The sequence below is a fragment of the Sorex fumeus genome, unplaced genomic scaffold, assembly GCF_029834395.1.
Source record: "Sorex fumeus unplaced genomic scaffold, SorFum_2.1 ptg000122l, whole genome shotgun sequence".
In the NCBI taxonomy this organism is placed as follows: Eukaryota; Metazoa; Chordata; class Mammalia; order Eulipotyphla; family Soricidae; genus Sorex; species Sorex fumeus.
Genome location: NW_026606179.1, coordinates 39,907,382 through 39,933,539, shown reverse-complemented (window position 1 = coordinate 39,933,539; position 26,158 = coordinate 39,907,382). Strand labels below are relative to the sequence as shown.

At 55.1% G+C, this 26,158-nt stretch overlaps 1 protein-coding gene across 2 annotated transcripts; it reads right to left on the bottom strand.

Moving 5' to 3' along the window:
* Positions 1-13,945: 13,945 nt before the first annotated feature.
* On the bottom strand, positions 13,946-25,685 carry USB1 (U6 snRNA biogenesis phosphodiesterase 1). Of its 2 annotated transcripts, XM_056137136.1 has the most exons (7): positions 25,428-25,682; positions 24,530-24,696; positions 22,929-23,112; positions 21,449-21,502; positions 17,463-17,568; positions 16,137-16,220; positions 13,949-14,208 (listed from the first exon to the last, which is right to left on the bottom strand). In XM_056137136.1, the coding sequence occupies exons 1-7, from the start codon at positions 25,529-25,531 to the stop codon at positions 14,104-14,106; spliced, it is 804 nt and encodes a 267-aa protein (XP_055993111.1). In that variant the 5' UTR covers positions 25,532-25,682; the 3' UTR covers positions 13,949-14,103. The 2 variants fall into 2 exon arrangements, with proteins under 2 accessions (XP_055993112.1, XP_055993111.1); XM_056137137.1 differs by lacking the exon at positions 16,137-16,220 and having other exon boundaries at positions 13,946-14,208; positions 25,428-25,685.
* Between the last annotated feature and the right edge of the window lie 473 nt (positions 25,686-26,158).

Genomic DNA, 26,158 nt, shown 5'->3' with positions numbered 1-26,158 from the left:
TTGGAGTGATAGCACAGTGGGTAGGGCATTTGCCTTGCATGCGGCTGACCCGGGTTCAATTCCCAGCATCCCAGGAGTGTGCATCGCCTGTGCATTGCCGGGTGTGACCCAAAAAAAATTTATAAAGTAGTTCACAATATTTGATTACATTTGATATTCAAATACCAATCCCACCATTACACCTTCCCACCACCATATTTTGGATTTCCATCAGAAACCCCAACCCCTGTCCCAAAGCAGAACCAAAATAATACGTTTTGTATTGACAGTATTGTTTGTTATGAAAAACTGCTGAAAATGCTACAAAAAAGTTTCCTTAGCGAGGAAAGAGTGTGAAGATTGTTGTATTTCACCCAAGAGCCATTAAGCCCTTCTATAAGAGATCATTAACATGTTATTAAAGGTTGAGCCTTGCATGCATGTATATATATATGTGTGTGTGTGTAAAAATAAATTCCCTCTAAGATTAGTTGCTTCCCCATTTGAACCCCATCAAATGTGGTGTGGTACTCTTGGAGTATGGGTAGGGTATGTGGTACGAAGTGTCACGTGGCTGCATGTGCGGTCACATGGTCCAGGATAGGTTCACTCATGGGGAGCGGCCGTGAGCATGGCAGTGGTTGGGTTCTGGAGGATTCCAGCCGCTGGGGCTGGGTCCTTTGGGGGAGGAAGGGGTCTTACCCACCCCCCTCGGGGGCTCCCTGAGTGAAACAGCCTGGTGCGGCAGGGTCTGGCGGCATGGTTATAGTGAGTGTCATGTTATGCTCCCTTCCGGGAGAGAAGGACATGTGACTCTGGATGGTGGCCGATGATGAGATTATCTGGGTGTGCAGACTTTCAGTGAGAAAGAAAACCTCGAAAGGAAACAGAAAGACAGATGTGAGGGCCTTGTCTTCAGAGGGGACATAGCTCAGCGACGGAATGCTTGCTTTCCATGTGTGAGGCCCTGGCTTGATTCCTGCAACACAGCCCTCCCCCAACAAATTGAGGGGGGGGGTAGGAGAGACGCTGAATATATCTGCCCAGCGTCCCTGGACCAGCAGGGGCCTGGAACCATGTCCTTCCCAGAGGTGGCAATGCCCTGGCCCAGCTGCACATGTTTCTTCCTGTCTGTCATCTGTCTAGTTAGGCTAGAGACCTGCATGGCTGGGGACACGGGTGAATCACTCACCGCAGCCTCTGGGTAAGTGCCCCCCAGGGCAGACAGGCTCATTCTGGAGAACAGAGAACAGAGCACTGGTGTTCTCCTAGGCGGGGCTCACTGACCTGACGCCAGACGGAGGCTAGCCAGAGGACAGCTGTGACCCCAGGGCTCTGTTGGGTCTGTGACCCCAAGGTTCCGTTGTGGAGTCCACCTTCCTGGGGAGTGGGGAGAGGAAAGGAGGGCCACTCTGCCGTGCCGGGGGCCACTCCTGGCTCTGTGCACTTGGGGTCATTTTTGGTGGTTCGCGGGACCATGTGGGGATTGAACTGGGGTTGGTCACATGCACGGCAAAGACCTTCACCCCCCCCAAGAATATCTCTCTCAGCCTGAGCCTAAATTCTTCAGTCAGGAGACGGAATCCTCAGGTTGTGAGGCTGTGGGCTGAGCGTATGCCCCGTCTGTACCTGCTTTGGATAAATCTCCTCAGGGGACCTGTGATGATTTGGATACCTCTTTTTTTTTTTTTGCTTTTTAGGTCACACCCAGCGATGCTGAGGGGTTACTCCTGGGCATCTGCACTCAGGAGTTACTCCTGGTGGTGCTCGGGGGACCCTATGGGATGCCGGGGATGGAACCAGGGTTGGCCGCGTGCATGGCAAACACTGTGCTATCACTCTGCCCCCCCTAGATACCTCTTGTTCTGTTAGGGAGGCAAGGGAAACTAGACGGATCAGTGATCAGTTTAGAAAGTTCAGGAAAGGTAGAAAGTAGGCTGGGGAGTAACACAAGTGGGAGAGCAGAGATCTGGCTCGGGGACACCCCACCTTTGACCCACGGCACTGCATGGCCCCCTCGCAACACTAGGGATAGTGCTAATGTGCCTTCAGCATTGCGGGCCCTATATCAAAAACTAATTAAGTGGGGCTGGAGCAACAGCACAGCAGGTAGGGCGTTTGCCTTGCACGCGGCCAGCCCGGGTTCGATTCCCAGCATCCCATATGGTCCCCTGAGCACCGCCAGGAGTAATTCCTGAGCGCAGAGCCAGGAGTAACCCCTGTGCATTGCTGGGTGTGACCCAAAAAGGAAAAAAAAAAAAACTAAACTAAATAACAAAGGGAGGGGCTGGAGAGCTAGCACAGTGGGCAGGGCGCTGCGCTGCACAGCCAACCTGGGTCTTATCTGTGCCCATGGTCTCTTGAGCCCCTCCAGGAGTGATCCCTGGATTTGGAGCCAGGAATAAAGCTGAGCGGAGGGAAGGGATTAGGAAGATTAGCATGGTAGCAGCTAACAACCAAGAAACCTGGGCTTCACAGTCAAAGGCAACCATGGGGTAAGCCGGGGGGGGGGGGGGGGGGGGAGAAAAAGGTTACCCAGGGGCGACCTCCACAAGTTGATGAAGGTGGGGAAGGCTGGCAAGAGGCCGTCCTCGGGGCTGGAGCGATAGCACAATGGGTAGGGGGTTTGCCTTGCATGCGACCGAGCCGGGTTCGATCCCCGGTATCCCATATGGTCCCCTGAGCACTGCCAGGAGTAATTCCTGAGTGCAAAGCCAGGAGTAAGCCTTGAGCATTGCTGGGTGTGACCCCCCCCCCCCCCAAAAAAAAAGGAAAAAAGAAATAAAAGCCTCTTAAAAAAAAAGAGGCCATCCTCATGTGGCTGGCTCAGGGCAGCAAGGCGGGCGGGCAGGGACGGGCCATCTTCCTCCTTCCGAGGGGGAACCAGGGGGCCACTGCCTGCACTGGGGCTTTCTGCTGGATTTAGTGACAGCTAGTAAGTGATGACAGATGTCCACTCCCAGAAAGGGGCCGGGTGCAAGTCCGTGGGACACAGACCTGAGCCTTGTAAGCGGAGCTGGGGAGAGGTCATCGTTTCTCACAGCTAGCAGCTGTCCAGTCAGAAAGGGTGGAGGGAGGAGAAGAGGGGTGCTAGCATACTAGGCACCCCAGGGGATGCTAGGGCCCCCTGGAGGGCAGACTGTGGCATGAAGGTAAGTGGAGGCAAGTTTTTTTATTTTTTGTTTTGTTTTGCTTTTTGGGTCACACGTGGCGATGCTCAGGGGTTACTCCTGGCTCTGCACTCAAGGAATTACTCCTGGCAGTGCTCGGGGAGCCATATGGAATGCCGGGGATTGAACCCCGGTCGGCCATGTGCAAAGCAAACGGCCTACCCTTTGTACTATCGATCCGGCCCCTGGAGACAAGTTTGATTCATCTGAGCCAAAGGTTTTGTGGGCCAGTGGACTTGATGAGAGGCTAGAAGAGGGAGAGGAGCCAGAACCCCTAAAAGAGGGAAATGTGAAGGCGGGAAGCTCCCCCAAAGGCAAAGGGTGCTTATGGGAGGAGGGAGCATCTCATGGCCACAGGCAAGGATGACTATTCAGGGGAAGGGGCTGGATGAGTAGTACCACCGGGAGAGCTTTTGCCTTGCTCAAAACCAACCCAGATTTGATCCCTGGCATCCCGTATGGTCCCCCCAGCACCGCCAGGGGTGATCTCTAAGTGCAGAACCAGGAGTAAGACCTGAGCATCTCTGGGTGTGACGCAAAACAGCAACAAAGATGCAGGGGGAGAGGAGGAAGAAAGGAGAGAGTGGTTATGTGCTCTTGGCTACCTCCTGGCCTCATTAGTTTGGCGAAGTCCTTGGGGAGGCTGTTGCCTCTGCTGTCATGTGCTTCTGGAGGGGCCCTATAGAACCTTGGTTTGATGGTTCTTAGAACACTTCTTTTTGTTTGTTTGGGGGCCATACTGAGCAGTGCTCAGGGTTTACTCCCGACTCTGCTCAGGGAGTAATCACTCCTGGAGGGCTTGGGGAACCATGTGGGGTGTCAGGATGGAACCCGGCTTGGCCATGTGCAACCTCCAAGTTGCAACCCACTATACTATCACTCCAGCCCAACACTTCTACAGTCTGGAGGGCTCTTTTTTTAAATTATTTTTATTTGGGGCTGGAGCAATAGCACAGCGGGTAGGGCGTTTGCCTTGCACGCGGCTGACCCGGGTTCAATTCCCAGCATCCCATATGGTCCCCCAAGCACCACCAGGAGTGATTCCTGAGTGCATGAGCCAGGAGTAACCCCTGTGCATCACCGGGTGTGACCCAAAAAGCAAACAAAAAATTATTTTTATTTTAGTGAATCACCGTAAGATACAGTTATAGGCTTACAAACTTGCATGATTACGTTTTGGTCATAGAGTGTTCGAGTATCCATCCCTCCACCCATGCCCATTCTCCATCACCAATGTTTCCAGTATCCTTCCTGCCACCCTTCCCCTTCCGCCCTGCCGCCTCTGTGGCAGGCACATTCCCTCTTACTCTCTCTTTCCCTCTTGGTGTTATGGTTTGCAATACAGGTACGAAGTGGCCATCATGTTTGGTCCATAGTTTACTTTCAGCACGCATCTCCCATCCCGAGCAAGCCTGGAGGGTTCTTTTATGTCCTGTGAGACATGACCCAGCATGCCCCCTTGAGGTCAAGTGCCCTGCGGTGAGAGCCATGTAAGCAAAGAGAGTGAAAACCCCTTCCATCTGGGCTCTGTTTGCAGTAGTGGCGTTTCTAGGAAACCTTAATAACAAACTGAAAGCCATGTCAAGGGATGGGTGGGATGTTTTTTATTTAATTTTTTTTCTTTTTTTGGTTGTTGGGTCACAACCAGCTGTGCTCAGGACTTACTCTTGGCTCTGCACTCAAGAAATCACTCCTGGTGGTGCTCAGAGGAGCATATGGAGTCTTGGGTTTGAACCAGGTCAGCTGCGTGCAAGGCAAAAACGTCTTAGCCGCTGGACTATCTCTCCAGCCCCGGGTCAGGACCTTCTACAGGGAAGGCAGCCAAGGGGCACCCGAAGTTGTAGCTAGAAGCTGGCTTATATTTCATTAACCCTCGAGAGTGCCTAGGACGGTCACAGTGAATGAAGCTAGGGTCCTGGTCACAGAGATGGTAGAGAACCCGAGTTCCAGCACAGAGACCGGTGCTCAGGGTCCCGGGAAGTCCAGATCTGCAGACACTGGCCACTTGCACATGCTGTTGGCTCTTTTGGTGGGGCCTGGTGACTGACACAGGATGGAGTCTTGCTGCCTTTTCCGCTTCCTGTTCAATTTTGCCAAGGAAATGAGGGCCTGTGTCTCTGCGGTGGGGAGGGGTTCTTTGTCCTTGCAGCGGGAGACCCTCCTGCTGCTCAGAAAGTGAGTTCGACTTGGCAGATATTCACCCAGGAAAGGAAGGGGAACCCCTCTCTTCCCAGCCCTGCCTGTACCGTTTTCTGGGATGACTGTTTCTCAGAGCTGTATCAGGGGACAACTGCGTGGTCCAAAAGAAAGCTAAAGGACGCAAACCACTACATGTCCCATAGCATGTCTGTGTCCCATCGGGTCTGTGTGTCACATAGAATATGTATGTCCCATAGAATGTGTGTGTCCTATAGGGTCAGTGTGTCACATAAAGTATGTGTGTCCCTTAGGGTCCAAGTGTTCCATAGTGTGTGCCCCATAGGGTGTGTGTGTCCACAGAGGGTGTGTGTGTCCCATAGAGGGTGTGAGTGTCCCATAGGGTCTGTGTGTCACATAGAGAATGTGTGTCCCATAGAATGTGTGTGTCCCATAGAGTATGTGAGTTCCACAGGGTGTGTGTGTCCTATAGGGTCTTTGTGTCCCATGGAGTATGTGTGTCCCATAGGGTCAAGTGTTCCATAGAGTGTGTGTGTCCCATAGGGTCTGAGTGTCCCATAGAGTCTATGTGTCCCATAAGGTGTGTGAGTCCCTTAGGGTCCCTGTATCCTATAGAGTGTACACAGCGGAGTCTACAGTTGTCCCCAAAGGGGGGGGGCACACCTCCTGAGGAGTGAGAGGTCCCTACAGTGAGTTATGATGACAGGACAGATAGACTTGGGGCCACCGGGCTCTCTCTGGTTGATTCCAAAGTCTATCGGAAGGGACTGGCCATCCAGATTTCCTCTCTGGGTCTGAAGACTCCTTCCTGGTACTGACCTTTCACTGGACTCAGTGGCTCTCATTCAGGGGTGGTGCTAAGTTTCTCCTGCCCTCCACAGGGAGCCGTCCCTTCCCCGGGAGTTAAAGGTGGGATCCAGGCAGGGCCATAACCCCAAGTTCTGGACACTGGATTTCTTGGGTGACTGAGGAAGAGGCAGCTTAGTGTTTGTGCCTGTCAATCTGTTTCCCTGAGCCTGGCTGGGTATTTTGGTTATGACCCTCAGTTTTTGTGTTGGTTGTTTTTGTCCTGGTGGGGAATCTCCTAATCAATGCTCAGGAGCCCCTGGAATATTTGACCAACCAAGCTGGACATTTCAATGCTCGGGTCCTGCAACTTAATGCTGCCTGGGCCCGGTGATGAATGCGACCAGGGCCATGCCCAGCAGTTGGTGATTCAGGGGTGGGGGGGTGGGGGGATGCATGGGGCAGACTGTGATACCAGGATCAAACTCTGTGCCTTGCATAAGCAGCGTGTGTGCTCTGGCCCTGTCCCTGCATCCTGTCCCTGTGTCCCTCGGCTTTAACTCTAATGATCTAATGATCTAATGATCTGTCAGAGCAATAACAATCCTCTAGAAATTGCGCTATTGAGAGGGAGAGCTCATGAATCCTTTGTTTCCGTAACAGACTCAAAGGCACGGCAGCTACCAGTAGAAATATTATCCTTCCCTTGCTCTGCTCTTCTGCCAGCCTGAGGAGAAGCAATTAACTCAGCTCTCAGGGCGGCATTGACGTTTGGCAGGGCTCACGATTCCAGAAGCTCCACGAAGCGTCGGAGATTCCAGAAGGTGCATCTCAACGGGCAGTGGATGGCATGGCCAGCCCCAAAAGGCACATTTTCCGTTCTGGGTTTTGAAATGAAAAATGAGGCCCAAAGGGGAGAGGGTTTTCCGATGACTCAGGGTGTCCCGGCAGTGATAAGAGAAGCATGTTGGCAGGATTAGGGTTTGACATAAATGTGTGGTGACAGAGGAATCATAAGATTTGATAAGAGGTCACCAGTATGTGGAAAAGGGTTGGGCCTTTCAGGAAGCAATCAGCACAGGGCCCCGAGGTGGCCTCCTCCTGAGTGCCAGGGGCTGGTGGCGGTCGCCTGTTGGCAAGGCGCTCTCTGTGCCTTTGCTCCTGGGCTGAAGGCCAACTTGTGACATCCCAGTAGGCTCCAGTGTCAGCTGCGTATCCGATCACACTCACAGACAAGCTCCTCCTCTCCCACTCACAGACACACCCCCTCACACCCAGACACTCCCCGTCACACCAATAGACAAGTCCCTCACACTCACAGACATACCCCTCACACTCAGACACACCCCTCACATCCACAGACATGACCCTCACGCCCATAGCCATGCCCCTCATGCACACACACGCCCCTCACACTCACAGACATGCCCCTCACGCCCACAGACATGACCCTCACACTCACAGACACACCCCCTCACACTCAGACACGCCCCTCACACTCACAGACATGCCCCTCATGCCCACAGACCTGCCTCCTCCCACTCAAACATGCCCACTCATAGACACCCCCCTTCACACTCACAGACATGCCCCCTCACACAAACAGGTCCTCTTACACTCACAGACACACCTCTCCCTCCAGAGACATGCCTCCGCACACACAGACATGCCCCCTCCGTCACACACATGCCCCTCACACTCAGACATGTCCCTCATAGACATGGCCCTCACAATCCCAGACACACCCCTCATTCACAGACATGCCCCTTGCACTCACGCTCACACTCACCCCTCCAGCTCATGCGGGATCCAGGGGAAGGAAGCCCAGGGCCGTGCTGGAAGGGGAGAGCCCTGAGGGTCCCGGCAGCCGGTGGGTGCTCCGCAGTCACTGTAAGGCGCGGTGAGACACACATGGAGACACCAGTAACACATCTGTTCCCCCAAACCTTCCAGAGAGCAGGCACTGACTGCGGAGCCACGGAGGCTGGTCTGTGGTGGAGTCCTGACCCACATTCCCGCACTTTCTGAGAAGTGGTTCCCTCCTCAGCTACCTGCCCCCCCCCCCCCCGCCCCCGGGCCCTTTCCTGAAGACGTGGGAAGAAGGTGTCACCCAAAGAGAGCTAAAGGGTGGTCCCTCTCTTTGGCACTTAGGTGTGAGAGGACAAACCTTGTGCCTATTGTCCAGGCATCCTGTGGAGGGACCCCAGGTAAAGGCAAACAAGAACCCTCAGAACTAGGAATCTCGGGACTAAAATGCTGAATGAGGGGACTAAAACCAGTGTGACCACTGTCTGGACAGACTCCAGACCTTGGGCTGTCTGACACACTTGCCCAGCCCCCTCCCCTTCCTCTGGTTGCCACTACTGTGTGCTTGTCTGGGGGTTGGGGGAGAGGGTGGTGGTGGCGGTGTTAGAACTCAACAAGGGGTCTCTGTCACGCTCACGCCTGTGCTCCTCGCTGTAGTGCTTGCCTCCCTGTAGCTGGGGTTTTCGCCAGAGACCACACATTTTGCTAGGTCCCGTGGCTGCCTGCACAGCTGAGTTTCTGGGTCCACCCTCAGCACACGTGGGTAGGCCTGGGGACCAAACTCATGGCATCATCCCTGCAGGGCAGGCTGTCAGCCACTGAGCCATGCACGAACTTTTTTTCTTTTTTGCTTTTTTTTGGTGGGGGGCGTCACACTCGGCATTGCTCGGGGAGCTACTCCTGGCTCTGCCACTCAGGAATTACTCCTGGCGGTGCTTGGGGGACATATGGAATGCTGGGGATCGAACTCGGGTCAGCTGCATGCAAAACAAACGCCCTCCCCACTGTACTATCGCTCTTGCCCCCATGCAGGGGCTTTTGATGGAGAAGTACAGGGACTAAAATCCGGAACGTGTGTGTGTGTGTCTGCGTGCGTGTGCATGTGCGTGATGCGTGAGTGTGTGTTAGGTTGGAGGGGTTAGATGAGCGGGGCTATGAGGGCTCAGGTACTGCAGGGGTCCTTCAGGGACACAGTGAACTGCTAAATCCTAATGCACAAGATTCCTTCCTGACAGGTTCTGACTGGCTGGAGAATGAGAGGAAAATTGTGTTGTGCTCTGAGAGCCGCAGGGGAGTGTCAAGGAATCAGGATAGAGGCTCATCAGGAAGGGCTGAATGTCCGTGTAGGAGAACAGGAGGCTGCCTTTCGGCGCCAGGGGTTCTTTCTCCCTGTGCATTCAGTAGCAATTGAGAGTCGGCATTTACCTCCTTGGAGACTGTTTTTTTTTTTTTATTTTTTGGGTCACACCTGGTGATGCACAAGGGTTCCTCCTGGCTTTGCACTTAGGAATTACTCCTGGCGGTGCTCAGGGGACCATATGGGATGCTGGGAATTGAACCTGGGTCGGCACATGCAAGGCAAAGCTTTGCTATCGCTCCAGCCCTGAGACTGTTTTGTTTTTCTGGTTGAAATGGACCCCAGATCATTTCTCTTCCTTCGAAGTCTGGGCACTGCCAGACCTCGTATCCTTTTGTCTTACAAGCATTCCAAGCAAGGGGAGAGCCCGCTTTTGGTGTGTGGTTCGATTTCTCAAGTCTTCCAGCCCTTTCAGTGGAAACTCCATTAGCTTGACAGATATGGACTCCCCAGGTCTTGAGAAACACGATCTTCCTAACGCCCGGCGAAGGTCTGCAGCTCGGACAGGCTTGCACATTGCTGGTTACTATGACTTCCCTGTAATGTGCCCTTGAGCTCCCATCTGAGGCCGCTCAGTGCTGGCAAGCAGTGCAGAGGCTGCTGGGAAGTCGCTTCCAAATCTCTGTGTGGTCCTGAGGCAGCCACTGTGCCATCTGGGCCATTTACGATTCTGTTTTTTTTTTTTGGGGGGGGAAGGAAGGGGTCACATGTGGTGGTGCTCAGGACTCAGTCCTGGCTCTGTGCTCAGCAATCACTCTCAGCAGAGCTCAGGGTACTGGGAGTCGAATCTGGGTTGGTCTCATTCAAGGCAAGCACCCTCCCCACTGTACTGTCTCTCCAGCCCCCCAGCTCAGCTTCTAAAGCAGCGACTTCAACCACCTGTCTATGGCCGGGGCCAGTGCACAGGTGCTGACAGGTTGGGGAACACTCGGCAAACTCCTGAGAGAGAAAGTCTGGCCTCATGGAACTTCCTTCACAGGCCTTTCTCTTGGACCCAGCAAGCAGACTGATGTGAGGGGTGTCAATATACAAGATGTGGGACTTGCTTTGTCCCTGGAGTCCATGGTGGTTTTGATCCCTATCTAAGACAGCAACCCCCCCCACCCCCCACCCAAGAACCAGATACTCAGGACAGAAGTCAGAGCTCTAAAGCAAGAATTCTCATTGTGGAGCGGAGTGATAGTACAGCAGGCAGAGCACTTGCCTTGCATGGAGTCGACCCGGGTTTAATCCCTGGCACCATATATGGTCCCTTGAGCTCCACCAGGAGTGATCCCTAAGGGCAGAGCTAGGAGTAAGTCCTGAGCACTGCTGATAGCACCACCTGTGCCCAACCCCTAATGCCCCCCAACCCCTCCAAAAAAAAGAAAAGAAAAATTTGGGTTGTTTGGGGCTATACCTGTACTCAGAAATCACTCCTGGTGGTGTTTGGGGGGCCGTATGCAGTGCCAGAGACCAAACCCGGGTCAGCAGCATTCTAGGCAGGTGCCTTACCAGTGGGAGTGTATCTCCAGCCACTGAAGCAAGGTTTTATTTAAAACAACAATTAAGGGGGCTGGAGTGATAGCACAGCGGGTAGAGCACTGGCCTTGCACGCGGCCCGACCCGGGCTCGATTCCCAGCATCCCCGATGGTCCCCCGAGCACTACCAGGAGTAATTCCTGAGTGCAGGAAGCAGGTGTAACTCCTGTGCATCGCTGGGTGTGACCCAAAAAGAAAAAAATAAATAAAAAAAAAAAACAATGATTAAGGCAACTCTTATGGTGGGGAAGAGAGCCCAGTGCAGTTTGGAAAACCACCAGATGTTCACTGATTGAGAGCCCAGTGGGAGGGTGGACATCAGTGCGTGGACACTCCCTGGAGACCTCAGTTCTGGGGTGTCTGGTTGAAGGCAGGCCAGGCGTGGGAGCTGGGGCAGTGTACAGGGTGCGCTCCAGCGGCTGCTGTGCGCTCCGGCTTCCCCTTCTCACTGGCAGGAGGACGTTCAGGTGTGGTCCCGGGTCCCTTATCCACTCAAAGAAATGCGAGGGTGCTGGGGGAATTCGGCCCAGGGCCCCCTAGTGCCCAGGTTCCTTAGAATAAACAAGCAAGTGAGACAATAAAGCATGGTGTGTGTGTGTGTGTTGTGTGTGTGTGTGTGGTGATGTTCGGGTATCTGGAGATGTGTGTTCTGTGTGTCTATTTGTGTGTGTGGTGTTTGGGTGTTTGAAGAGATGTGCACTTTGTGTGTGTGTATGGGGGTGGTTGTGGTGATGGTGTTTGGGTGTCTGGAGAGGTGTGTACTCTGTATGTGTGTATGTGGTGTGAGTGTGTGTGTGAAGTGTTTGGGTATCTGCAGAGGCATGCACTCTGTGTGTGTGTGTGTGTGTGTGTGTGTGTGTGTGTGTGTGTGTGAAGTGTTTGGGTATCTGCAGAGGCGTGCACTCTGTGTGTGTGTGTGTGTGTGTGTGTGTGTGTGTGTGTGTGTAAGAGAGAGATGCGGAGCGCCAGGTGGAAGTGGGCCCAAGCTCCTTGGGCCCTGCCCTGTGCCCAGCGGTATGGGCTCTAGAGCCCATCGGGGCATCCCCCTATGCTCCAGCCTGCTTCAGGCCCTGCCTTCCATGGGGAGCAGCCCCGGATACACAGCTCTGGCCTGGGCGCTGGCCAAGCCCCGCGCCCAGCCTCCCCCCAGCCACCTCCTCCTTCCTTCCTCTCCCACCACCTTCCAATCTCCACCCAAGGCAGAGGCCGTATTGATCTTGGCTCCTTCTCAAAGTCACTGCCGCGCTCACTCCATCCAGCCACATCCTCTCCTGGGGAGTGGGGTGTTGGTGGTGGTGCTTCATCCTGCCGCCCCTCTCCCAGGAAGAGTGAGGGCCGCCCCCCCCCCGCCCCCGGAGGTAAACCGGGTGGGCAGCGCCTTAGGGGAGGCAGGGCTCCCTCCAACCCAGAGAGGGACCAACGTGGATGTGCCTTTTCTCCACCTGTCCCTGCTGGCGACACCCCCACCCCCAGCTCCTGCAGGGTACAGAGGGATGTCTGAGCCCCTGCCCGTGGAGGTCTGGCAGCCTCCGAGACAGACTTGCTGCGGGTCTGGCATGAGCGAGGAATCCCACTTCTCCCCCTGGGCAAGACTGCCCAGAACCAACCTGGAGATGAATGGCGGATGGGTTGAGGCAGCGGGTGGGGGAACCAGCCCCCGAGACTCCCTGGTCTCTCAGAGCAGGGGTGCAGGCGGCCACCGTGAGCTGGAGGGGCAGACCCCTCCCTACACCCTTCCCTGGGGCCTGGTCAAGAGCTGGTGGCACTGGGGGGCACGGCTACATCTGGGTGGGACCGAGGGTGAAAGTAGGCTAGAGGCGCCCCATCTAGTCATGTTACCAACCTCCCAACACACACAACACTCCTTCCTGTTTTCCTATTCATTTTGTGTGTGTGTGTGTGGGGGGGTGGTGTTATCGGAAGGGAGAAGGTTCTGGAAAGGACTTATTAGGCTATAGCAGAACCAGGTCAAAATGTCTGTACTTTGCTAATGAGGAAATGGGTGTCCTAAGTGGGGCTTCCGCACGGCCAGGCTTCAGGCCATATATGGTACGTGTGATCTGTCCGGGGTGGTCCCACCTTTGTGCTGCCCACACATCATCAATGCATCTCCAGGCTGCCTGAGAAGTGCGTGCTCCTGGATCCTCCCAGTCTTCTGACATTGCGAAATGTGGCTAGGAAGAGGGTGTAGGGCAAAGTCACCTTCCCTCCTGGCTCACGGAGCCCACAGACTCCTAATGCGCTGGCCTAGCCGGCCTCGGGGAGCTCCCCCAGCACCCCATAGGGTCCCCGGAGCCTCTCCAGGAGTGATCCCTGAGTGCAGAAGCAGGAGCACGCTCTGAGCATCACAGGATGTGGTCCATAAAACACAAACCTAATCCCAGATCCAGTCTGCCAAACTGAAAATTGTAACAAACAGAAACTGCAGCACATCTGTCTCCCAGGAGTCCAGGCCCAGCTGGAGCTGACCAGTCCTTGCTCTGGGACTGTTGCGGTGGGGGGTGTGGGGAGGAAGGGGGGGGGGGAGTTAAACTCCTGCCTGACCCAGGCCCTCCATCAGCCTCTTTGGAGAAATGTTTTGCTTGGGGGCCACATCTGGCAATGCTCAGGGTCTACTCCTGGTGCTGCCTCCAGGGCTCACTCCTGGGCCGCCTGGAGTAGAACCCAGGTCAGCCGCAGGCAAGCCAGGAATCCTGCCCGCTCCACTGCCCGCTCTGGGAAAATGTCTCTTTGGGAAAATGGACCAGATCCCAAATCCCGGCTGCGTTGGAGGTCTGACCCAAAGCCAGAGGCAGCCAGAACCACAGAGAACCACCCTCTGTGCTACGTGTGGGGTCCCCCAGGCACCTGGCTGGGGCGCGAGTGGGAGGCGGGCTGCAAGGGAGCTCCGGGCCCTCCAGGACCTGGCCTCTGAGGGATGAAAATCAAAGTCGGACACTCGCTCCCAGGGAGGTGTGTGGGGGAGCCCCAAGGGAGTCCTTGGGCTGAGCAGGAGGGGCCGTGGCAGGGAGTGTGTGTGTGTGTGTGTGTGTGTGTGTGTGTGTGTGTGGTGGTGGTGGTGGGGGGGCTGTTAAAAACCTCAGATGGCAGAACTGGCGGACTGGCCGTGACGTGTGGAAGGAACTACAATAGGGAACTCTGGTGGCGCTTGGCAGGTGACCCACTTTTATTTCTGGCTTTGCCTCCTCTGGACAGGAACAAGCAGGCCCAGGCTGCCCTCTGCTGGTGGCTTCGGGGTCAGTGATCCGGTCAGCAGGTGGTGGGGCAGCCCCTTGGCCCAGCCAGCCCAGCAGTGCTGGCTCTGATGAGCACCTCCGTCTCTCTGGCTCACTTCAAGGGCAGCGAGAAGAACTTGTTCCCCGCCTTGCAGCGGACATGCTCGGCCAGCACACGCAGCAGCACCTCCGAGTCCTCAAACTCATCCACAAGTTCCTTCAGTGGGAGGCAGGGTGAGGATGGGCACATTAGGGCGACCTGGGAGCCCTTCACTCCCTCCGGCGGCAGCCCCAGGCCCCAGACCCCGCACCTGTGTACCCGGTCAGTTCTGCCGCCTGTCCGGCTTTGCAGCCAAGGACACACGGTGCCCTGGGGTCTGAGACCTGCAGGTTGTTGGGGACAGCCGGTCGGCCATTGTCTGGAGCGTGACCCGGGCTCGGCGCCTCCCTGTGAGACCAGCCAAGGGGCACTGGCTTCAGTTGGCTTTTTTCTTTTTGCTGTGTGAGGGATCAAACTCAGGGCCTCACAGTATTTTACCACTGAGCTATAACTCCAAGATCTCCCTGCCCCCCTTTTTTTGGTTTTGTTTTGTGGGGCACACTTTGGGGGCTAGCACTGTCTAGCACTGTCCTCCCATTGTTCATCGATTTGCTCGAGCGGGCCCAGTAACGCCTCCATCATGAAACTTGTTACTGTTTGGCATATTCAATACGACATGGGTAGCTTGTCAGGCTTTGCCGTGAGGGCGAGATAACTCTCGGTAGCTTGCCGGGCTCTCCGAGAGGGGCTGAGGAATTGAACTCAGGTCAGCCATGTGGGCCTCGTGCAAGGCAAACGCCCTACCCGCTGTGCTATCGCTCTGGGCTATTCCCAGCTCAATGCCTGGGTCACCACTGTGATGCTCGGGAATCTGTCTGGTGCCAGGGACCAAGCACTACCCAGCATGCACTCCAGCTGATGCAGTGGCCTCTCCGGGCCATGATTTAAAAAATTAAAAAAAAGAATCAGAGCAAATTTTTTTTTTGCTTGTTTTTGGTGGATTTTGTGACACCTCTGGCTGTGCTCACTCCTGGCTCTGTGCTCAGGGATCACATCTAGTTATGCTTGCGGGGAGGAGGGGTGTCCATAAATGGTGCTGGGGAGTGAACCCAGGCTGGCTGTGTGCAAGGCAAACACCTTACTCCTGTCTATGTCTCTCCAGGGTCAGAGTGAGTGGCCAACATTTGAAAATGGGGAGATTATACTTATTCTGGATTTCTGGGGTTGGACTGATAGCACAGTTGGTAGGACACTTGCCTAGCATGTGGCTGACCTGGGTTTGATCCCTGGCATCCCATATGGTCCCCTGAGCCCACCAGGAGTGACCCCTGAGCACAGAGCCAGGAGTAGCCCTGAATACCAGCAGGTGTGGCCCAAAAAGGAAATAAGAATCCGGGTTTCCGGCTTCTCATGGAAAACTGATGCACTTGGCCCATGCCTGGCTGTCTGCCTTCCAGGGGCAAGGAGCGGAAAGGGAAATTGTTCACTCACTTAGTGCAAGAGGTTCCGCCCCCTGAGTCTCTGACCTCGGGTGAGAGCAGGGACTGTGGGAGGCAGCAGAACCTTCTCCCTGCTCAGCTCCCCAGACGGGCACCTGGATCTCCAGAGAGGCCCGCTCACGGCCATTCCAACTTTCTGGGTGGGGCCGGGCCCGAGGGGCCTTTGTGGCCTATGAGGTGACAAGGGGCCTGACACTGCCCAGGTAGGGGTGTGTGTGTGTGTGTGTGTGTGTGTGTGTGTGTGTCTGTGTGTGTGTGCGCAGTAGAGGCAGCTGGCTGATGGGGCCAGGGTTTGTGTGTGTATGTGGTCAGGGGCAGCAGCTGGTTCTCTCTCTCTCTCTCAGGCCTGTGGCCTCCAGGTGTGTGTGTGTGTGTGTGTGTGTGTGTGTGTGTGTGTGTTTGTGTGTTGAGATCAGCTGGTGGATGGGGTCAGGGTTTGTGCATGTTTGCAGCTAGGAACAGCGGCTGGCTGTGAGCTATAGAACAAGCTGGGAGCCCTCCCACCCTGTCCTCTTGTTTTGCAGGGCAGACAGCGGGCCTGATTCCCCACCAGACCCCCTCTCTTCTGGGCATCTGCAGTCCTGTGCATCCGCCTTGGGAACTTACCTGGAGTTCCCGCAGGCACAGAGTTTCCAGCTGGGGACGGGCGTCGCCCACACACCAGGCCAGGCTGATATGGAAGGAAGGGTTCTGCGAGGGGAGGAGGGTGTGGGGGACCCCACACATCAGGGGAGTCGTGGGTCAGGAACTCCCAGCCGGCTCCCCAGGAAGTGAGACCCTGGGCCTGCACTGTGCTTATCCCAAGTAGCCTCTGGGTCGGGGGCATGGTCTGGGCTGAACGGAACCTCCCCTCATTAGTATATAAAAGCCCTAAACTCCCAAAGTGATGGGGTTTGGAGCCAGGTGGGGACTTTGGGGGAAAAGCTTAGGTTGAGATGAGGATGGTGTGTGTGGGGGGGGGAGCTGAGGGAATAAATCTGGTTCCCACCTAGGATGGTACAACCCGAAGGCCGGCCAGGAAACACCCTCATCAGAGAAAGACTGTGGTGGTACCATGGCCCTTGACTTGCTGGCTCCAGGACCAAGAAAAACATCTGGGGAACGAAAGCTACACAGTCTCAGGTATTGTTTGGTTTTGATTTTTGGGCCACACCCAGCTATGCTCAGGGGTTACTCCTGGGGGCCTCGGGGGACCACATGGGGTGCCAGGGATGGACCCTGAATCGGCCGCCTGGTGATGGCAAAGATCACTTTCCTTTAAGTATCAGAGAGCCACCGCACCTATTTTCTGATCTCAAGCATCGCAACAAGTGACAAGCACAAAGGGCCAAGTGTCTAGATTGACAAAGGAACAGTGACGATCCCCACCTAAGCCATACATACACACAGCAGCGCAGTTTTGTGTGCCTTGGGGATGACTCCCTGGCAGTGCTCAGGGGATACTCCCAGCTCTGCTCCTGGGCTCGCTCCCAGGGGCGCTCAGAAGGACCCCCTTGTGCTGGGGACTGAACACAGATGTCTGGATTCAACATCCCGCTGGCCCCTAGCCAGGCCGACCCACCACCCTATGACAGCCCCATCCTGGGAGTGCAGATCAGGGAGGTTCCTGAAGCTGTTATCTCTTTCCGGAGTGCTGATTTTACAAAAACGGGGTGTGTGTGTCGGGAAGAAGTTACTACTTTGAAAACACGTCAAGGTATCTGTGGCTGCATGGAACAGGAAACAACTCTCGTTCCTGTCTCTCACAGGACTAAAGTAGTCTATGAAACATCGGGCTCCCAGGGACCCCTCTCCACACACCAGAGGTGTGTGCTTCACCTGGGAAAGTTCTGGAAGACACTTTAGCATCCCTCTCACAGGCCTCCCTTCAGGCTGATCTTACTCTCGCTGAGGACGGGCCCCTGGGGAGGAAGACTCGGTCCCATCCCTTACCTGGTAGAAAGTGGGGAGCTCAAATTCCTCCATGACTTGGTCCACCTCTGAGACCAGGTCCAGGAACTGGGCGCGGCCTGAGGTCACCTCGAGCCCCACGAAGGTCCTGAGCAGACGAAGGGGAGACAGCAGGACCATGAGCTGCAGTTCCAAGAGCAGAAGCCACAGGAGCTGGGGCGAGGAGGCGATGGGGAGGCGGAAGGAGGAGGGGGCACTGGGGAGAGGCAGAGTGGAGAGGGTGGGACGGGGGGGGGGGGGAAGGGGGATCCTGCTCTGACTCCCCATCCTCCCCCTTACTCCTCCTTCCCAGCTATCCCCTGCTCTCCCTCCTCACCCCAGCCAGTTACTGGGTGAAGGACACGGTTGCTGGCACCAGCTCACATCACACCCAGACCTGCGCTCTCCCACCTTTGAAACTCTGGCTGGGGGCAGGAGGGACAGGACAGCGGGGAAGGTGTTTGCCTTGTATGCGGCCAACCCGGGTTCAATCCCCGGCATCCCATGTGGTCCCCCTGAGCACCTCCAGGAGTAATTCCTGAGTGCAGGGCCAGGAGTAATGCCTGAGTATCACTGGGTATGACCCCAAAAAAGAAAATAAAAAACAACCAAAAAAAAAAAAGGAAAAGAAAAAAAACAACCAACTCAGGACAAGCAAAACAAAACAAAAACAAAATACACTACTCCGGGCCCCTCTAGCTCTGTCCCTCCTATTCACACAGGATAACATTGCCGTAGTGGGGTCCAACTCGTTTCTGCATCAACCCAGGTGGTGCCGTGGGCCTGACTTCTGACTCTGTTCTTGGGGTCACCCTTGGCAGGGTTGGGGGCCACTGTGTGGTGCTGGGGATGGAACCCAGGATTGCCGTGAGCAAGGCAGGTGCTCCAGCCTGTAGTGGGGGGGGCCTCCCCCCGACCCTGTTGCTGCAGTTGCATGTCCCTTTGGCTGGGCCGGGACCTCCTCTTACACTTGGTATTGCACTGGGGGTCGCACTTGGTGATGTGGGGGGAGCGTTCCTGGGAATCACACATGCAACAACCCCCCCATTGTGGAGCCATACCCCTCACTGGTCCTCCCTGTCTCTGCTGCCCCCAGCCTGCTCTGCTCTCCTCAAAGCTGCCAGGGCCCTTATGGGGGCTTCAGTCCTCATCGTGGTCCTCTATCATGACCGAAGAAGGCTGCCCCTTCCTGCCTGAAACTCCTTCCTCAGGGCTGGAGTGGTAGTGCAGAGGGTAGGTCACGTGCCTTACATGCAGCTGACTTGGGTTTGAACCCTGACATCACATATGGTCCCCCGAGCCCCATTGGATGTGGCTCCAAAACAAACAAAAAAAATAAAAAGTGGAAAAAAAGGGAAAAAAAAACCCAACCTTTTCTATTGGCTCCCGAGACCCCACAGTCCTGGTCTGGGCCCACTCTGGGCTGCCCCAGGCAGCTGCTCCCCCCAGTCCAAACGAAAGGGCCCCGGGCAGTCCCTGGAGCTGTCTGTTCTTTGTCTCATCTGTGGCCTCCAGGCTAATCTCGCCCTGCCCTGCCGCCCCGTCCCACAGGCAATGACCCCCAGATTTTGAAGCAGTGGCCGTCTCTCCTGTGCACAGGACTGTGTGGGTGTCGGGGTCACCAGGGGTCCAGGAGCCACATGAGTCAGCAGGCCACACAGCAGGAAGCTAGCTGCCCACCTCCCTCTGCCGTCCCTCCTGGCACAGAAAGTGGGGTTGTTACACCCCACCATTCACACCTTCCAGCTGAGCCCTAAACAATGTGGCTCCTCCTCCTTTTCAGTAAATATTCTGGAAGCAGTGGATCTGAGGTTAGTCACATGCCTAAATGCATCTGCACATCTGCAGAGTCTTTTTTTTTTTGGGGGGGGGGCACACACAGCTGCACTCAGGGATCACTCCTGGCGGTGCTGGGGGACCACATGAGATGCCCAGGGATTGAATATGGGTTGGCCATGTACAAGGCAAGTGCCCTAACCACGGTACCATCTCTCCAGCCCTGCATCTGTAATGCCTTAGATCACAAAAGACCCGTAAATTATATTCTCTAAATTTTTATTTTGGGGGTGGAGGGTCACATCTGGTAGTGCTCAGGGGCCACTTCTGGCAGGGTCAGGGGATCATGTGTGGTGCTGGAATCAAACCCAGGCAAGGCAAGTGCTCTGCCCGCTGTACTATGTCTCCAGGCCCTCGTAATTTTTTGTTGTTGTTTTTGGACATACTCCTCATGTCTCTGCCAAAAGAAGACTGGCGGTGCTCGGGGGCTACTCCCAGTGGTGCATGCGGGACCACAAGTGCCGGGGTTCAAGCCGGGAGCTTTCTGCATGCAAAGCATGTACTCCAGCCTTGCAAGCCATCTTACATGGTCAACCTTCTATTTTTCGTGTGTGTGGTTTGTGTGTGTGTGCGTGAGCACGCACGCCACTCCAGTGGCACTCAAGGCATACTCCTCGCTCTGTGCTCTGGGATCACCCCTGGTGAGGCTCAGGGGACCATATAGGGTGCCGGGAATTGAACCCAAGTCAGTTACATGCAAGTCAAGTGCCTAACCGCTATAATCTCTCTTCAACTCCAATAATTATTTCTTCTTCTTCTTTTTTTCTTTTGTTTTTTTTTTGGGGGGGGGCACCCCCGAGAATGCTCAGGGGTTATTCCTAGCTCTGCACTCAGGAATCACTTCTGGTGGTGCTCGGGGTGCCTAAGGGATGCTGGGAGTCTAACCCAGGTTGGCTGCTTGCGAGGCAAGTGCCTGGCCTGCTGTACTATCCCTCCAGCCCCTAATCATTTCTTCTTAAAAAGCTTTTTCTCACCAGAGACCTCGACCCTGGCATGAGGAGTTACTTGGTGCAATCACAGTTCTGCGGATTAAGTTCAGGACCTCGTGCTTGCCGGGGGCACTTCCTAAGTCCCTTAGGCATCTTTGGGAACCTTTCTCATGAGGGCCCCCTAGTGGGCTGTCAGGGACGGTGTCTGCGAACGGCACTGCCCTTGCACGGGTTGGAAAAGACCCTTCAAGCCGCTGAGTCATCTTCTAGGCGCTGAGTAATTATCTCCAACTCTACGTTTATCCAACACTTCAGCACTTTTTTTTTTTTGGGTCACACCCGGCGACGCACAGGGGTTACTCCTGGCTCTACACTCAGGAATTACTCCTGGCGGTGCTCAGGGCACCGTATGGGATGCTGGGAATCGAACCTGGGTTGGTTGCGTGCAAGGGAAACACCCTACCCGCTGTGCTATCGCTCCAGCCCCATTTCAGCACTTTTCAAACCTCATTTGTCTCATCTGAGTCTCCCTGTTGCTCGGTAACAGATGTAGCAAGGATAGGTCAGCAGGCAGAGAGAGAGAGAGAGAGAGAGAGAGAGAGACAGGGCCAAGCTAAAGGCAGGACTGGGGCACAGCTGGCCAAACATGGGGAGTCCCTTTGCGTTTCAGACTTTTTCTCTGAACCATTCCAAGATGGTCTTTCCCATCTCTGTCCCTCCCCTTGAGGGACAGTCCCTTTTAGTGCAGTGCTTGAAGTATGACTCCTTGCAGTATGGGGTGGGGGGGGGGGGGGCGGGGAACCGTGTGGGGTTAGGGATGGAACCCAGGGCTCCTGCCTGCAAAGGATGTGTTCCAGTCCTTTTAGCGGTTTTCCTGAGCCCCTCAACATTTTTCTTAGTGAAAGGTTTAGCTGCCTTGGGATTAGCTGACTTGAAGTCACAGAGTTGGTTAAGAAACAAGCAGACAGCTAAGCACACGCTTTGCAAGCTGTGGGCCTGGGTCGGGTTTCCTAGCAAGGCACGGTCAGTCTCCTGAGAACCTCCAGGAGCGACCTCCCGGCCAGGTGTAAGCCTCTGAACACTGCCAGGTGTGGCTTACCTGAAAGACAAACAAAAAACCCCAAACTGGGACAGGCAGGCCAGAAGCACAGCATTCCCTCTGTCTTTCTTTACCCCGAAGAATCTTTTTTGGAAGTGACAAGAGACTCACAGCGGGAGACGCACCTGGTTTTCTCTTGATTAGTATAAATTTTTACCCGGTCGGCAGTGAAAAAGAATCTGAAATTGAGAAGAAGAAAGACCATACTTCAGGAGGAATGATTAGAAAACAAACAGGGAAAAAAATAATAATCTGTTTACGTTAAAAATAGATTTTGGAAAACAGAATCGCATCTAGGAATATCTCATTACACTACAGGTGGGAAATCAAACCCTAAAATATCAGAGCTAGTTGAGATCTCGAAACTGCCAAGTTTATGTGCTGGAGAGATCATCTAGCGGGGAGGGTGTTTTCCTTACACACAGCTGACCCAGGTTGGATCCCCGGCATCCCATATGGTCCCCCAAGCACCACTTGGAGTTATTCCCAAGTGCAGAGCCATGGCAAAGAAAAAAAAAAACAAGCAACATCCCTGCCCAGTATAAAAAAACACATTCTTCATTCAGGAGCTCGCAAAGCTTTTACTTTATTAATAGCAGTTCATTCAATAAAAATATTTGAGACTAGCTCAGCTTTATGGAAGGGAACTGAGAAAGTGATTCATCAACTGCGTGATTATAGATAAGTTATGGGCCAATTTGTTCCTTGCAGGTTAAAAAAAAAAATTCTGATCTGCTCAGGCCTCAGACAAAGAGTCACCAGGGTATTTCCTGATGCTCCAGGGGCTGATCTTAGTTTCTGTTTGGTTTTGGTCCGCACTCAGTGGTGCTCAAGCCTTATTCCTGACCGGAGATGGAGGACCATAAGGGATGCTGGGGATGGAACCTGAGTCTGCTGCAAGCAAGGCAAGGTAGCCCTGGTGCTACCCACTGTACTAGCTCTTTGTCCCTCTGCTGGGGAGGCCTGAGGGAGGTTCTCAGCCACCAAACATGTCGTACCCTGACTCTTTTTCTTTTTTAATTTTTATTAGCGAAACACTATGAGGTACAGTTGTAGATTTACAAATCTTTGTGCTTGGGTTTAAGTTATACAAGGATCAAGTACCCATCCCTCCATCAGTGCCCATTCTCCACACCACGGGTCCCAGTATCCCTCCCACCCCCCATCCCACCCAGCCCACCCTGCCTCTTTGTCAGGGCATTCCTTTTTGTTCTCTCTCTCTCCTTTTGGGTGTTGTGGTTTGCAAAAGAGGCATTGAGTGGCAATCCTGTTTGGTCTATAATCTACTTTCAGCATGCTTCTCCCATCCTGGGAGGATCCTCCCAACACCCTTTATTTGGTGCTCCCTTCTCTATCTGAGCTCCCTTTCCCCCTTTTTTTTTGCTTTTTGGGCCACACCCGGCAATGCACAGGGGTTACTCCTGGCTCTGCACTCAGGAATTACTCCTGGCGGGGGACCATATGGGATGCTGGGAATCGAACCCGGGTTGGCCGCGTGCAAGGCAAACGCCCTACCTGCTGTGCTATTGCTCCACATCCCCCCTCCCCCAACTCATTTTGACTTCCAGCCCAGGAAAGGCAGGGTGGACATTGGAGGGTACTCACCTCTGGGAGGAGGCCAGGCGGTCCTTTAGGGCCTGCACGAAGGGCAGGATCCAGTGGTGGCGTAGCACCACACTGTGCGAGAGGCTGAGGTGGAAGGCGTCCATCCTCACCAGCCGGGGCACGTGCATCTGTGCGCGGGCCAGCAGTGCATCAAGCAGCTCCTGGAACTCCTCCCCGGCTCTGTCTGGAGGAGAACGGGGGTGTGTCCTTAGCCAGGGCGACCCGGGAGGCAGAGACAGCCAGGTCGCTCTGAGCTTGGGGAGAAAGTGCCCTGGCAAGGGGCCTGGATCTGTGCACTGGAGCTAACCTCATGCGTGTTTACAGCGGCCGGATGCTCCTCGGAGAGAATTTTAGGGGAAGAAAAATAAGATCAGGAGAGCACAGGGACTATGTAATCACAGTCTCCAAAGTAGGCTTCACTGGGGCTGTGACTTAAGACCAGCTGTTGACAAAGCTTCAACAAGAAGGTACTTACCGGGCTTGCCAGAGTGCAGTGGGGAGGGTTCTTGCCTTGCACTTGGCCGACCCGGGTCTGAACCCCAGCACCCCATCTAGTCCCCCTGTGAATTCTGATTCCTGCCAAGACTGATGCCTGAATGTAGTCAGGAATAAGACCTAGGGAATCCAAGGGTGTGCACCCCTACCCGCCCATTAAAAAAAAGAAAAGCACACTAATTTACCAATTGCAAGCATGAACTCCTCAGAATTAGATTGCAAGATGTATACTCTTGAGAATACAAATTTTATTTATTTATTTTTTTTAATTCTTATTAGTGAAACACCATGAGGTACAGTTGTAGATTTACAAATTTTTGTGCTTGGGTTTTAATTATACAATGATCAAACACCCACCCCTCCACCAGTGCCCATTTTCCATCACCACGGGTCCCAGTATCCTTCCCACCCCTCAAATTTTATTTTTTTGTCGGGGGAGTGGGGTGGGGTGTGACACCTGGTGGTGCTCAGGCATCACTCTGATATATGGTGCTAGGGATCGAACCGGGGTTGGCTGCAGGGAAGGCAAACGCTGTAACCCCCAGTCTATCTTCCCATCCCATCCCCGTTTTATTTACTTATTTAATTTTTGCTTTTTGGGCCATACCCAGCAATGCACAGGGGTTACTGCTGGCTTTGCACTCAGGAATTATGCTTGGCGGTGCTCAGGGGACCATATGGGATGCTGGGAATTGAACCCGGGTTGGCCGCATGCAAGGCAAATGCCCTACTGTACTATCGCTCCAGCCCACCAAATGAGAAATGGGAGGTTCCGAGAAGGCTAGATACTGAATCCAGGGCAAGCAGTGAAGTGACATGTGACTCTGAGCCCACTTTCTGCTGGCCACTCCCTCATTTGGGCCGGTATGGCTGGGCCCCTGTCACACTACAACTCTCCTTGTAGCTGAACTTGGATCAACGGCCCCCCCCCCCCCAGTCTGCATGAGTGGGGAGTGCATTGCCCCTGGAGCTGACTAAAATCAAGTTTACAGTTCCCCCCACCCCAAACCCTGAAATATGTGACCTGTCTGCTGAGATGCTCTGCACACTGCCTGCGTTAGAAGTCTCAAGAAGCGCCTACCAGAGTCTGCCCCCCCGGGACTCACATGGCACATAGACGTGAGTGGCCCAGTTGCCCCGCTCATGGGGGAAGGTGCGGATCCGGCCCCCGTGCTTTGTACTGTCATCCTCTGGCCCCTCCTCCGTGCCCTGGAACATGTGGAGCACACTGTCAGGTACCGGCCACCTCTGGCTGGGAAGGGGACTCTGGCGACTGCAAGAGAGAGAGAGAAGGTACATAATATCTACTAATTCTGTTGACATTCACTACATGCAACCAACAAAAAACAGTCACCTTTGAGAGAAGCACATGGCCCGTTCCCCACAACTGGTGAGCAGCTGAGCTCAGCAGGGAGCTGGCAGACAAGGGAACAGGCAGTGTGTGTGAGGCCTGGAGGTACTGATCTCCACCTGCAGGGGAACTTCCTAGCTCCGCTGTTGTCCTGTTTCCTCGTCTGCGAAACATGCTTCTGAGTGAGCTGCTGCAAGACCATCCCAGGCCCTGCTCAAGCCTCTCAGCATTCAGCAAGCAGAAGGCCTGGCACTGAGAACCAAAACTCCACCAAAGGCATTTGCCGTAGTTTTGCTCACCATGTGACCCCAGTCCCGAGTCCTGGGCTAGCCAGGTGCTTCATGAGCATTCTTCACTGGATGAACGAAAGCACTTTAACTAATTCCAGCTGCAACTGGGTTCAAGCAAGGAACCGGATCGTGGGTGGTACTGGGCGAAGCCAGTCAAGAGGAAGAGCGGGCCGGGTCGTGGGGGCTGGATCCAAACCCACGTTTCCGGCTCCCCCAAGGGAGCACCCTGGGGCTCTGTCCAGAGGTGAAGTTCTCTGCATCCACCTCCCCACCCGCAGCAAGTCCGACCCCCTGGATCTGTCGGGACCGGGTAGCGCGCGAACCCCATCCACCAGCAGAGAGGCTCTCCTCCTTGCTTCTCACCGGCTGCTGCCTTCAGCTCCGGGTCGGGCCGGGGCTCCGGCCTCCGCCTCGTCCTCATCCTCGGAGCCGCTGCTGCTGTAGCCCACCAGGGGCGCCGCGCTCATAGGGCTCCGGGCAGCACCGCCGACACCTCCACCAGCAACCGCGGCCGGTCGGTACCCGGAATTCCTCCCCGCCGGAAGTGCCCGCCAGGGGCGGGGCCGGGGCTGGCTCCGCCCCGGGGCTGGGCCTGGAGGGGCGGGGCCCGGCGGCACCGCGGCAACCCCCCCCCTCTTGCCGCCCCCCCAAGCCGGCGTGTTACCGGACCGCGTCTGCGACCGGCCTCGAGGACTCCCGGGATCCTCCTGCAACCCCGCAGCCTCGGTGCGTCCGCTTTCCACATCAATCTGGGCTCCGATTTGATTTAATTAATTAATTTATTTATTTATTTTCTGTCCGCTGCTCAGTCTTGTGGCCACCGGACCTCCCAGGGCCCCGACAGGACCCCTAGGTCCAGCAGTCCGCGGGCTGGACTGCAGCGGGGGTCCCTGGCGGCGGGCAGCGAGGCCGTCCCTCCTCCCCGTTCTTATCCGAGTCTCGGGGCGGGGCGTGGAGCGGGGCTGGGGGGGGGGGGCGGGGGTCGTCTCTGTCCTCGGGGCGACAGAGCCGCCAGGAGGTGTGTCAGCAGCTCGGGAAGACCAGAGGCTGGCGGTGGACGCCCCGGGCGGGCGGGCGGCGGCAGCAGCGCCCGG